Source organism: Numenius arquata, chromosome 3 (genome assembly GCF_964106895.1).
Source record: "Numenius arquata chromosome 3, bNumArq3.hap1.1, whole genome shotgun sequence".
NCBI lineage: Eukaryota > Metazoa > Chordata > Aves > Charadriiformes > Scolopacidae > Numenius > Numenius arquata.
In genome coordinates, this window is record NC_133578.1 from 6216723 (window position 1) to 6230370 (window position 13648).

General features: G+C 34.0%; 1 protein-coding gene across 1 annotated transcript in view; it reads left to right on the forward strand.

Moving 5' to 3' along the window:
• The window catches only part of LRP1B (LDL receptor related protein 1B), a 575621-nt gene that overhangs the window by 455551 nt on the left and 106422 nt on the right, over positions 1-13648 (forward strand). Inside the window, exons 56-60 of the mRNA XM_074145610.1 lie at positions 682-865; positions 2950-3035; positions 6761-6883; positions 9727-9908; positions 13287-13486. Coding sequence (XP_074001711.1) covers positions 682-865; positions 2950-3035; positions 6761-6883; positions 9727-9908; positions 13287-13486 — 775 coding nt within the window. The remainder of the gene's footprint in view (positions 1-681; positions 866-2949; positions 3036-6760; positions 6884-9726; positions 9909-13286; positions 13487-13648) is intronic.

Consider the following 13648-nt stretch of genomic DNA (forward strand, 5'->3'; position numbering starts at 1 on the left):
GTTGTGGAGAGAGCATGTCGTGGATCTCTGGAGAGAATAATAGAGAGGGTACGGGTGGGAACACGACACAAAGTTTTCCATTGATTAAACTATGCCACTATTTCAAACTCCCTCTACCCAGTTGTACTTTGCATCACTCACATTGCATGTGATAAGCTCACCACAGTGATGGTTTTCCCCCCAAAAAAATCAGCTTTAGGAGTTCTCATTCACATTACTGTATCTGCTACACAGAATGCTATATGTTATCAATGTTTCAAGAAAAATTATTAAAAACTGTCTATCTTTACCAAAAGCACATGTGTACTTGAAAATAAAGAACTCCAAAGGGGTCCATCCATCATTAAATTCATGGAAGAGTCCTTTCCATATTTGTAAGAAGTGTCTTGCTTTTGCTTCAGCTTTTTGCTTCAGTTACAGAATAATTGCTCATCCTACAGGTTTATTTGGGAGGGAATGGTACTTGGGATCACACCAGCAATAGTTGAAAAGAAATGTAGGTATATCTGCCTGTAAACAGTGTAAATAGCAATGTAAATAGCAATGTAATTAGATGTTACTTGGAAAACTGAGACTACATGAAAAATATTATAATGCTAACATTTTCAGAAGAAAATACATACTCATTGATTCTATTCATCATCTTAACTCAAAATAAATGTATTTCTTTTTCTTTCCCAGTGCCAGTGCTGGCCTGGATTCCGGCTGAAGGACGATGGCAAAACATGTATAGATATTGATGAATGTTCGTCTGGATTTCCCTGTAGCCAGCAATGCATCAACACTTATGGAACTTACAAATGCTTGTGTGGAGATGGGTATGAAATACAGCCTGATAACCCAAATGGCTGCAAATCCCTTTCAGGTATCACTTTTTTTTTTTTTTTTAATCCACAACTTTATCCAAAATAATTTGTGAAATACCTTAGCTCCAAGGTCTGTGTTACCTTTTTATGCAAGATAAACAAGAATTACTCTGAAGCGCAGTACTTCTTCAATAAACAGTAAGAATGTGATTCAATGTCTGAATGTAATAATTTCTATTTTTAGTATGTATTATGCTCAAATCATTTTTAGTGAATAGTTACAGTGGATTATGAAAGTTTGATTTAGTAACCGTGTTAGAAAAAGTATTAGGAAACTTAAAATACATTACTTCATTCTACTTCTGAGTCTCATGGTAATAGCATGTTTATAAGTGTCTAAAAGACTTCTGCTGGTTTATGTCATCAACTTTAGAATATTAGAATGTATGCCAAGCTTCCTGGTATGAAAAAGGAACAGGAAAAAATAATAGAAGTTGCAAAATCCATTATTCCTGTAGCATATGAAATCCTCCAGTCTTACATGTAATACACAGTAAAGTTCAAGGTATATAAGAACATTGATTATTTCCTCAGCCCTCTGTCTACGGCACTGATGTTATTTTTATGTGCTTCAGTGAGTAGGATTCGCTAGATCAGTGAAAGGAAGAGCAAAATGTCAACAGGAAAAAAGCAAAAATCCCATTACTGCGTTCTGCTGGAATTCCTTCATCGTGCAGGCAATCTTCAGCTTGAGCAGACTCCTCCTTATTCCAGTCTTGCACAAAGTTGTTTGTTTGTGTTTTGATTTTAAATATTACCAAAAAAAAAAAAATCTATTTTCTTTCTAAATGGCAAGAAGACTGGCGCCTCTGTCTGCCTCATACTCGTGTCTCATCTTCTTCCCTGAGTAATCAGATGAAACACAGGAGAGGGCAGAAATGCAGTATCTGGTTTTTGCTTTACTCCTGCCTCATGCCTTGCATGCCAGTTGTACATTTAGAAGCCATAGATAACTCAAACGAGAAGGGGAGCTGGAACGCTTCATAGTACAGTTTGTTGGAGTTGTAATATATCAAACTTCCAAAGTGGTCACGACAAAGCTGTTTGTGCTGTGGCAAGGATGGTTGTGCTGCGAGGAGGTGCCAACACGCGAATGTTTGGCCTCGTGCTTATTTCTTGCATAAATTGCCTCGAACTCTTACAACAGAGCAGAACGTTACAGCCCTTCTCCACAAAGCACTAACAGTCGGTGCTGAGGATGATGTCTTGGATCGTTTAAAAACTGGAGAATGTCTTAAGAGTCGGACAGACCACGCCACCACAGTTGTACAATGTATTCAGTGCAAGAGCAGAGTAGGGTGGACAACACGTTACGTTCCAGAATGTACGAGCAGTAGACACAAGTCTTAAATACATTTTTAATTATTAGTAGTAATTGTTTTATTGCAGCTGAAGTCTCTTAGCTACAACAGAGCTAAATAAAGGTCAATAGAGTTAAAATAACGACAGCTTTTGAAATATTTTTGGTTTATTTTTTTTACCATTATATATGTCAGTGTCAGAGGTGTTTCAAAATAAGTGGTGGCATGAATGAGTATCTGAAGGAGTATTTTTTGATAAACTAGAAAACTGGGGGTAAAAAAAAAGCCACATTTGGCTTTGGTTTAGAATTAGAAAATCAAGGTTTGTCCAAATAACTGTTTCTTTATGTCTGTACTGTTTAGAGTATTGAAATCTCAAAAAGCAATGGTCAAAACGTTCTTGGTTTGCAACCGTAACAAACAGTAGTCTTAGTGATAATTTGCAAGTGAATGTTGAAATTAAAACAAGTGGTATGGAATACATTTCAAATTTAACTCTGACATTAAATTAGCGTAAAATACAGTATGGTTCCCGTATTACAAAGGCAAAAAAATTAAATAACATTGAAAAATATACTAATTGATTGCTTTGTTCATTTTTATACTGCATCATTGATCTTTCTTGGAACATTTGAATGTTTTAAATATTTCTTTCATCCATAACATTGATCAGAGCATGTAACATTTATTTTTCAAACCACCTGTATTTCAGCATTGTATTCCTGATTTTCCATAAATTAACGTAAAAGCTAGTCTAATATATTCTTTCTCCCGGGGTTTAGATGAGGAACCTTTCTTAATTCTGGCTGATCATCATGAAATAAGAAAAATTAGCACTGATGGATCCAACTACACTTTGTTGAAACAGGTATAATCCATAGTACCATGCTCTAAGTTTAACTCAATACTTTTATTCTTTTCTAAAGTGTGCAACTGACAGAAACATCACGCTACAATTGGCATTGTATGCACCACAGAACAACTGCAGTATCTTCAGAGCTTTCATAATATTTTAAATTGACTATTTTATCTGAATTTGACATGATTAAAGTTCAGGCAGTTGTTTCGTCAGTCATTCTGATGTACTAAAATAATTATGTCATTTGTGATCCTCTTCCATCACAATATGTTTTGAGCAATTTATATATTTCAGTTAAATAAAAAGCAAACAAACAAACCAAAACTATTTGGCCACGTATTATTTGGGCTACTTACTGTCATAATCTAAATCTACTTTTTGATTTAGACAGACAATTCCAAGACCTACAGTATTACAATACGTGAACGTATATCTTTGACTAAATCTAATTTTTTAAATAATTACTCTAAATTATTATTACAGGAAAAAAAACCCCAACCTTATTTGAAAAAAAACTACAAAAATAGAAAGTCACCCAGTAATTACAGAGCTGTCTAAAAATAGCAGTTTCTGCTCTGCTTCTGTGCTTCACCTAAGTGTAGTTACTTACCAGAGATTAGAGTTCCAAAATATGTTTTAATAAGAACATCTATTTCCTCGAGTACTAATTAATAAATTGTAGAAAGACTATAAAATTAGTTATTACCAGTCAGTAGCGTTAGGCTTTTTGTGACTTATTTTGTCAGTAAGCTGTGCGTCCTAATGTCACAAGAGAGGTGCTCAGGTCTTTACAGCAGTAATTACAAAATTAACCATCTTGCATTAAACATTGACTTTATTTAAGCATAGCAAGCATTATGTTGAAGTCTGTTTCTTCTTCTGAAATCCTTCTGCCTACCTCTCATTTACATCTCACTGCCTCTCTCCTCTTTTGCTGGTATGTTTTTATTAATAGAAGCCTGTGAAAAGAGGGGGGAGCAAATGTAAATTTTCTTTATGGTTGGTGCTGACAGATTGGCTGAGAGCATCATCAGCCTTGAATTCAATGGACTCCTCTTCAGTATTTTAGAGACATGTAGCTCCAGCCATTGAAGAGAATCTGTGTTTTCCATATCACATTAATTCTCTAGTCTAATAAATACCTCTGCTATTGAACCTACTGGCCTTTGATCCTACAAATATGGAATTTTTAAAAGCATCCAGATTTGAAAGCAAAAGAGGGAGCTATACCAGCAGAACAGGTGGGCTGTCTTCCTCATAAGGACATCTTTTTGTCCTTGTAATGTTATGGTGGATCGGCTCTTCCTTAGACATCTACCAGATAAAGGCAAATACCGGAGCTGCTCTGGCAAAGGAGCAGAACCAGCCTTCTCTGTGTATTTGATCCGTGGTTTGTCATTCTAACAGTTCTTCATATAAACTCAAGAGTAAAGGAGCTGAAAGTAGGAATTCATTCAGTCTTCTCTGAGTTGTTACGTACCAGCTTTTTCCTCTTTTTGTTTCCTTAATATACATAAACAGTACAACTGCTTGAATTGTGTCTCATGTATGTTATTTGCCGTCCATTTCCTTCACTCCTAGTCATCAAAATTCTTAGGGTGCCCATAGACAGAGTAGATAGAGAGACCCTTCTTCCTCATTATTTGTGGTTTTCACCTGCATTTTTTAATTAGGGCACCAAGGCAACACAAATCACAGCCTAGGGTACCCTGTGCTGCGTGTAACAGAAACAAACAAAACCACGGGTTTAAAATGAGAGAATAATGCAGCCGATGCAATTTGAAAGCTTCCCTATTCCTTCTAAAAGCATATTACTTCAGAAATGACAAAGAATTATGTTAGAAGGACTTAAAAGTGTCATGAGGATGACGAGAGGAGATGTTGTCTGGACAGAGAACTCTACTGAAGATGTTCAGAAATAATTTTACCTGCAGTTGATGCTCTGATATATATTGGAACTAAACTGACCCAAAATAAAACACTTGAAACCAAAGACTTGCAGGCAGTCATTTCTCTTTATTAGTCTGGGTACTTAAGAAACTTTTACAGTGTTGTAGAATACGTAGATGAATTACTGAATGTTATAAATTTTTGATAGTCTTTTGTATTCGTTCACCTGTTGTCTCCTTTGTTAAGAATTGGGCTAGGGAGTTGCATTTATACTAGTAGATGCATTTATACTAGCAGTAGAAAAAGAGACAGGAAAGGTTTTTTGCAGCACAGTTATGACTGACAGAGCTGCAGTTGGTGGCGTTAAAACACTATGAATGGATATGGGATTTTTGAAAATGAGAGTAGTCCTCCAAAACTATTGTTTCAGGCTTTCTTTAATGATGGCTTGTGCAGCCTAATCACTCTTTTCCTCTACGTTTTAATCAAAAGATATATTTACAGTATTACACGGTAGTATTTGGCAGATGAGACCTGTATCACTTTCTGTACAATTAAATATTGTTGTTCTTAGTTGTTTATTTTAGAGTTGGCTAGTCCAGCACGTCCCCTCTACAACTACGAATTACATTAACAAGGGAGGCTGCTGATCTACCTGAGAGTAGAATGGCATTGGGCTGATAAGGGAATTGATTAAAATTATCTTGTGGTTTTAAAAGGAGTGCAAACTGCATCCATTATTTTTACCACTGCTGCTCCATAGAATCATAGAATGGTTAGAGTTGGAAGGGACCTTAAAGATCATCCAGTTCCAACACCCTGCCATGGGCAGGGACACCTCCCACCAGACCAGGTTGCTCAAAGCCCCATCCAGCCTGGCCTTGAACCCCTCCAGGGATGGGGCATCCACAGCGTCTCTGGGCATCTTTGATTAATAACAACATCTTTGTATATGAAGAATAATTCTGATTTCACCACATCTCAGAATGTTAAGCAGATTATGGTGAAAGACTTTCCTAACCTCAGCTGAGGAAATAAGAGCCAGCCTCTGAATGCAATACCTGTTTCTTATCTGCCATTTGGGATGAAGAGCCATTATTATATGGCTGCTCTTTCCAACCTGTAGGAGTACCTCAAATATGATTATCACACTCTCATAAAATCTATTGGCTTAGTAACTGGAGCCATAGGAGACTTCCAGATGCCTGCTGGATCTCCAGCTGTCACACTGTATATACTACCTCTGTGTGTGTGTGCGTGTATATATATATATATATATATATCTGCACACAGTACCTACAATACAGGATCTAAGAATTTAAAACCTCCTCATGCAGGAATTAAAATTAATGCTTCTTTTAACATCACAATTTTGAATTTCTGATTAATTTATATTAATAATGAAATGTTTTCATTAATAAAAATAATAAATTTTATGCTATTTCTGAGTTTATTTTAAAATAAATGTCATCTAGTCTACCAAAGTAACGCCAAAGGTAGTCATTAACAGGGAAATTGAGCAAAAGTTAAAGTATTTATTGCTAAAGTTCATTTTAATAATAGGAAAGAAAAATACAGAAGCTTCATGTGGTTTTGTGTGTCATCTGCATTTTTTAAGTGAGATAGTTCTTTGTCACCATATTTATTTCTGTTACAATTTTTTATCTTTTTCTGATTGTTTACAAATTATGTATGGAAGAATGAGAGTGATATTTCAAAAATATGCAGTCAGTAAAATAAAGGATTCTGAATACTGCATGCAATGTGTTTTGCATTCTGAATGCTATCCAACGGTTTGTATTCAAACATTTGAATGAATGGACTTTTCTTTTTTCTGTTTTTAGGGGCTGAACAATGTGATTGCAATAGACTTTGACTACAGAGAAGAGTTCATCTATTGGATTGATTCCAGCAGACCAAATGGCAGCCGCATAAACAGAATGTCTTTAAATGGAAGTGACATCAAGGTAATTGGGGATTAATAATGTCACTACTAGAATTAAATTTTTTTGAGTATTTTGGGAAATGCTCCTTCAATGCTTTGAAACCAGATTGTGAGGTTTTGGTATATGCATATAAACACAGTAATAGTAGCACATCCTAGTAAAATTTAATTGTATTTGTATCTTATTTGTAGTAGAGTAGTTTGTATTTTGTTACTTTAGGGAATGTTCTCAGGACTGGGGATTACTCCAGACTTTTTCTTTCTAATCTTAACTATTTCAAGAAGAACAAAGAATTTTTCCCAGTCAAAAAGTTGTAATTGCCAGGTAGGAGTGCAGAAAAAACTCCTATTGCTTCCTAATGATGTAATAATAATTTCATTTTTACGGAAAAGTTTCAAAAATTTGAACAATTATTAGAAGAAAATTAGGTTGGGGGCACGGAGGATATGTCTTTTGTCCTTCATTAATATTTTGCAATTTAGAGAATGAATGTCATCTTGATAGAGACTTTGCTCAAATGGGATGCCAAATTCAAATCAAAAATCATGAATATAAGTGCATTTAATTTTCATAAGAGTATTTGGTTTTTTCACTGAAAAAATCGGCTCAGCCTTGGCCTCTGAAAGATAAAAATATGTGCAAAAATGTATCAAGAATTATATATGGTAGCTGTCTGAAATTGTAATATTTTATCCATTGCCAAATGATAACTGTATGTCTGACTTTGATTTTAATAGGTTAGCATAGCACATATTCAATAATTGATGTTAAAAATAATTAGTTTCCCAGCAAACCTGTTTAAATATATTTTTTTTTGTCATATAATGGAGGTTTTATGTTTGACAGCCTTTTACCTTGAAGTACGAATTTCTTATTTTATTTCCTTCATACTTCTTGTTTTACTATTTACTATAAATAAATTTGCTATTAGTGTAAATGATACTATTTGATATATTTCCTAGGATTTCCCTTTTAGAAGATAGCATTTTTTCAGCATACCAGCTCTAGCTTTCTTGCGCTGGGTAACCTGATGGCATCTCATTTTTCTTCTGCATCTGATCATGGAGGAGATATTTATACAATCGAAGCAAGAAATTTTTCACATAAATGTGTTAAAACGCTAATGCAGTGTTTTATGTATAGTATTGTAGATTCAAAGGAAATCTGCTATTGGGAAATGCTGTAGTAAGCCAGATTGTGTACATTAAATGTCACATTGATGATCTCAGTGACTAGAATAAGCTTAAAGTGACTCTCCAAAGGAAAAGTAATCAGAAAAGAAAAACTAATTACTTTGGTTGATGCTTCTAGATAGTGTAGGTAAATCACTGTCTAAGTTTTCAGAGCTATCCATTTCTATCTGAAACGTCCCATGTTAAAGTGCAGCAGTTGCTGCAATTACATATTTATAAAACAGGGAGCTGGAAGTGCTAAGATATTAGAAAGTAAAGTACTTTATTCATATTAAAAAATTGGTGCATGCCTGGATTTAATTTTTAAAAAATTGTATAAGGTGATAAATATTGTAATAACCTGAAAGGGTGCTTTTACATATTCATAACTATAAAATTGGTTTAAAGTATCTCACAATATCCCTTCTTATCTTGAAGGCTTTTCAGTTTCTTGAAATGGTAAATAAAATTAAAAATAACACATTCAGTTATACATAATCAGATTTATCTGTAATGTTTTATACTCTATTGCACATGGTTTTAGTGCTGAAGATGACAATAAATTAGAATGAACACCACAGTAATAAACCCATTATTAGTACTTAAGAAATCTCAAATATTTTCAAGTATTGCCCTGCGATTTTTTTTTTCCTTAAGTTCTAGTTGCACAGACCTAATCAGGCCTAATCAGGAATAGAATAGGTCAGAAAAGACCTTATCAGAAATAGAATTTTTAAGCCTAGAAGAAGTTGGACTCTAATGATTGGGAATATTCAAATGTCACTCAACACTTAACATGAAGTACTCCCAGCCAAGCAAGATTGAATCATACAATCATGATGAGATTTGTAATCACGTATATCTAGAGGTGTTTGTTCAAGTCTCAGCATTATTCAGATCATCAGAAACCTGGAGAATAACACATCCCTGTCAGCAGAGCATAGGCTTTCCACTAGGTCACTAAATTGCTTCTGTCTCTCAGTTTTTTCATTAATAATGTAGTCCTTTTGAAATTTATTCTGATTCTTAGAAAGTACCTCTTTCTTCTGCCATGTGATTGTTGGAAATAAGAGCACAGTATTTACTTTCCAACTAGGTAATCTTGTCCTGTTTGCCTGAGTTCAGTGCCCTTATGATCTATCTGTCATGAATGCATATGGCACTACTGTTAAATTGAAATACTATTAAAATGAAATACATGTGGATGTAGATTGGTGAGAGAAATGGTGAGCTAATAAGCAGGTGTGTTTGAGGGCACGCTATGAGGAGAGAAACCTCATCTCCATTTGGTTCTGTGAAAAATAAAGTAGTAAAGGCAAAAAAAGTCTAGTGTTTTTTTTTTTTTTTTCCCTTAAATTGAGACAAAAGGAAAATTAAAAAGTTAAGATGAAAAATGAAAGATACAATATTTTTCAAAGTTACAACATAATGCAGGGAAGTTGGAAAATTAATGTTTACTACATCATGGTATTCTCCATTCTACTCTACTGTAAGGAAAGTGTCACATTGTCTTAGTTACTTAAGAAGTGTCATTACTTCAGAAATGCAAGTGTTTAACAGGGAATAATACCTATTTTTCACATATCACTGTATTATATATCCACCCTCTTAATATTCTGGTATTAGTAACTCTTGACTTGTTATTTTTCACAGTATTTAGATGAATAATTTATGTAATTTTTGCTTTTCTAGGTAGTCCACAATACAGCTGTTCCCAATGCACTGGCTGTCGATTGGATTGGGAAGAATCTCTATTGGTCTGATACTGAAAAGAGAATTATTGAGGTGTCTAAACTCAATGGCTTATACCCCACCGTCCTTGTGAGCAAAAGAGTGAAGTTTCCTAGAGATCTGTCCTTAGATCCTCAAGCTGGGTATGAAGCAGCCATTTTGCAGTAATTAATATTTAATACTGATTTTATATTTCAATATTTTTATAAAAACAGAAGACAAGAAATACAAATTAGTTTTTCATTGTCTAACTTGCAGCTACACTGGATATCAGTAGTCTAAAATGCATTACAAATGCTTACTATATCATCGTTACACATAAAATTGGTATAATAGAAGAATGAATGCAGGTACTAAGCCATGTTTTGTTATATTTACTACTCTGTAAATGTTTTCTTTTGGTAGGAGGAAAACGTATTTAAAAAAAAAAATCCCTATCTTATTTAAAGTGTGTTACTGAATAACAAAAAGTTCCTATCACATGGAAGACAATTTTTAAGCTTTGTTTCATTTATTCACTGAAGCAAACTTTCTTGTTAGCACTCTTTTCTGTGTTTACTGGTTTCCAAAGTAATTTAGGGTGGTTCATCTACCACATATTTGAAGATTTTTTTTCTGATAGTTTCTTGCACATTAATCAAAGAGTGAAAATGTTTAATCCTGCATAATTTGAAGACACCTTTTGCCTTTTTTACTCTGTAGAATTAAAGTTTTGAATTTCACACGTGTCTAATAATTAAACTGATTAATTCTTAGGATACAGGGGGTTTATTTTAGGTGACTTGGTTTCTAACTTTAGTTTTCAGATATTTGAAGTTATCAATATGCTTGTAAAATTTGTTGCAACAACAATAATAAGAAGTGAGAACTGCCGAGTTACTTTAAGTGGTTTGTTAACTGGTACCTTTCATTGCTAATTTTATTAATTATTGCATGACTTATCATTTATTTATTAATATAAACCTGTGCTGGTATTCTGAGTGAAGTTTTGAGCACCCCCACCATGTTTGATGTCTTGACTGGTGTGAGAGCTATAGGAACCAGGGACATTTTTTTTTTTTCACAGCTATATTATAAGTTTATAATATTATAATTTTTGCCATAAAATTGATGTCCTTGAGAAAATTGATCTAGTACTAGGATTTTTAAAAAGAAAAAAAAGAAAATAAGTCATCTTTCCATTAGTAAATTTATTTAATATTTGATTTTCACATAATCACAGAATAGTTGAGGTTTGCATGGATAACTGAAGGTCATTTTGTCCAACCCCAAGAAATACAAGCCCTTTTTACTTTTTTTCCGTTTGTTTGGGTTTTTTTTTAAGTGGAGACTTTCTAGCCATTGCTATTTGATCAAAACAAAATCAGCATTAGATTCTCAATTAGATTAGACTCAAATAAACCAGCTAACCATTTCATACCACCCTCTAATTCAGATGATAGAAGAAGAAAGACTTTATATTCTTGAAACAGAAAATGTATAAAAACATTGATGTATTTCCTGTTTATGTGACTATATGTGTAATGCCACAGCCATTGTCTATATGGCTCAATATGCAGTTAATGCCTCATAAACAGAGGCCTCTCAATTCACCAGTAAACCATTATCTATATTATCACTATCCACTAAAACATCAGTGTACATTTAATAGGAAGTCATTAAAACCTGGTGAATTTCTAATCAAATGTATTCTCTTAAACAAATATTTATGCTGCATGTAATCTTTAAGAAAAATAATACTTCTGAATAGTAATACGTAAATGATCATCTAGTGCCTGAATAAATGAAACGGAGTATGGCAAGCCTGCCCTATGTCTTTTCAGATCTGAATTCCATATGTAACGCTTTCTGTTTTGAGGAATGTTAGGATACATCTCTGCAAATTGGGTGAATAAAGCTTTAGTAGTGTCTTGTAACGCTGTTATGGTATCATGGCAAATGAAGGCTTCGTTTCCATCTCTAAATCCTATGTTTCAAGTAATCACCTCAAGTGTCAGTGACAGGAGAATATTATTGAGTTCATCTGGACTCTGCCTAAATGAAGAAAAGCAATGTATTTCCTAGCTAAGAAATGTAACCTGTCTACTTGACTATTTTTGAGAAGAGCCATTTTCTACCAGTTCTTAGAACTAGCATTGAATTTTCTTGTAACCATACTCTTTCTTCGCTGTAAAATTTGGCAGCTAGGATGTAGACATTTGTTAAATGTATTCAAGGTACCAATATGTGGTATATCTCTCTAGTTGCCTGGACATCCAGAATACATTCCCTGTGTATGCAAAAATTAACTCTACAAAGTTTGTACAGAAAGTCCTAGTCTTACAGGAAGGTTTAGATATACACAGGCATAAAATCCGTACTGTGCTCCTGCTCAGTGCACAGTATGTATACAGACTTTCTGAGACCAAGCTCTTTTTTTTTTTTTTTTTTTTATAAATACGTTTGTTTGTTCATTTATTTTTAATATGGAAAGCTGCTGGAAATAAAGCCTGTGTTTGCATTTCAAATTCAGAGTTATTGTTTGAAACAGTATTAATTGTATCTTAGTTTTTTTCTCACAAATGAGAAATGCTAAATCAACTATATTCTGATGCCATAAAATACTAACAATATATTTCCAAAGAAAAAAATTTTCTGTTGGAGTCAATGGAAAAAGTTCCCTTTCTCTAGTGCTTATGTGGAACGGACTCAGTGCCAACATATTGCTCCAGAGTTCTGTAGGGTACCGGTAGCTGTTCTTAGGGCCACTATTTTCTCCTGGACACAAAGAGTGTTTCAGGTGGCTACTAAGAATATGAGCTGCATCTAGGTTTTTGAGAGCCTGTCCAAAACCTGTAGATTAGAAGTGTATCAGCTTCCCAGCTGGAGAGATCTGTCCCGAGGTTCTAAGTAATGGCATACAGCAGTACCAATGTGCATCCATCTACCAAATAATAGGAGTTTTTCTTTTTATTTGAAAAACGTGCTCTGTATTGTGGCTCAATAGTATATTAAAGAGAAAATTGCTACTCAGCTTTCCAACAGTCTTTCTCAGTGCTTTACCCATTTTTTAAGCCCTTTATCTGAGAAACTGTTCTAATGTTTTGGAACCAGTACTTCTTGAAGTAATACAATTAGTAGCATAGTACTACTAGCAGCAAAACAAGGTTTTGCAATATGTGTTTTAAAAAAGTAACTGTAATACAATATTTGTCATAAGTCTAGCAGTGATGCCATTTTTGCAGGATGTGAGATTCATGAAATCCAATCTAGGCGGTACTTCATATTCTAAGGTATCAAGACTAAGACATTTAAATGCACTTTTTACTGGTCCATAATGAATTCAAAGAAATCGTGCCTAGCATCAGGACTATGCTATTCAAACCTTCTACGTTTAGCACACTCACAGACAGGGCTAAAAAAATCTATCTGGAAAATGGAAACATTATGGAATAATTACTGATTTATTCTTGAGATCAACTAAATAAACGTTATTATTTTTGCATCTCTAAATGAAGCAGCTGTTTTATTTTGTTTTATAGGTACTTGTACTGGATTGATTGCTGTGAGTATCCTCACATCGGCCGTGTTGGTATGGATGGCTCCAGTCAAACAGTTGTCATAGAAACACAGATATCTAGACCTATGGCTCTTACAATAGATTATGTCAACCATAGACTGTACTGGGCTGATGAAAATCATATTGAGTTTTCTGATATGGATGGATCTCATAGACATAAAGGTTGGTCAACAGCTTTTTTTTTTCTTCTAAACTTGCTTTTTTCTTTTCTTGATAATTTTTAAATTGAAGGTGCTTTTGTATGTTTTACGTAATTATGTACAAAATGTACTTTAAAACATTTTGCAACCTTTATTAGAGAGTTGTTTCCTTTTTATCAGTATT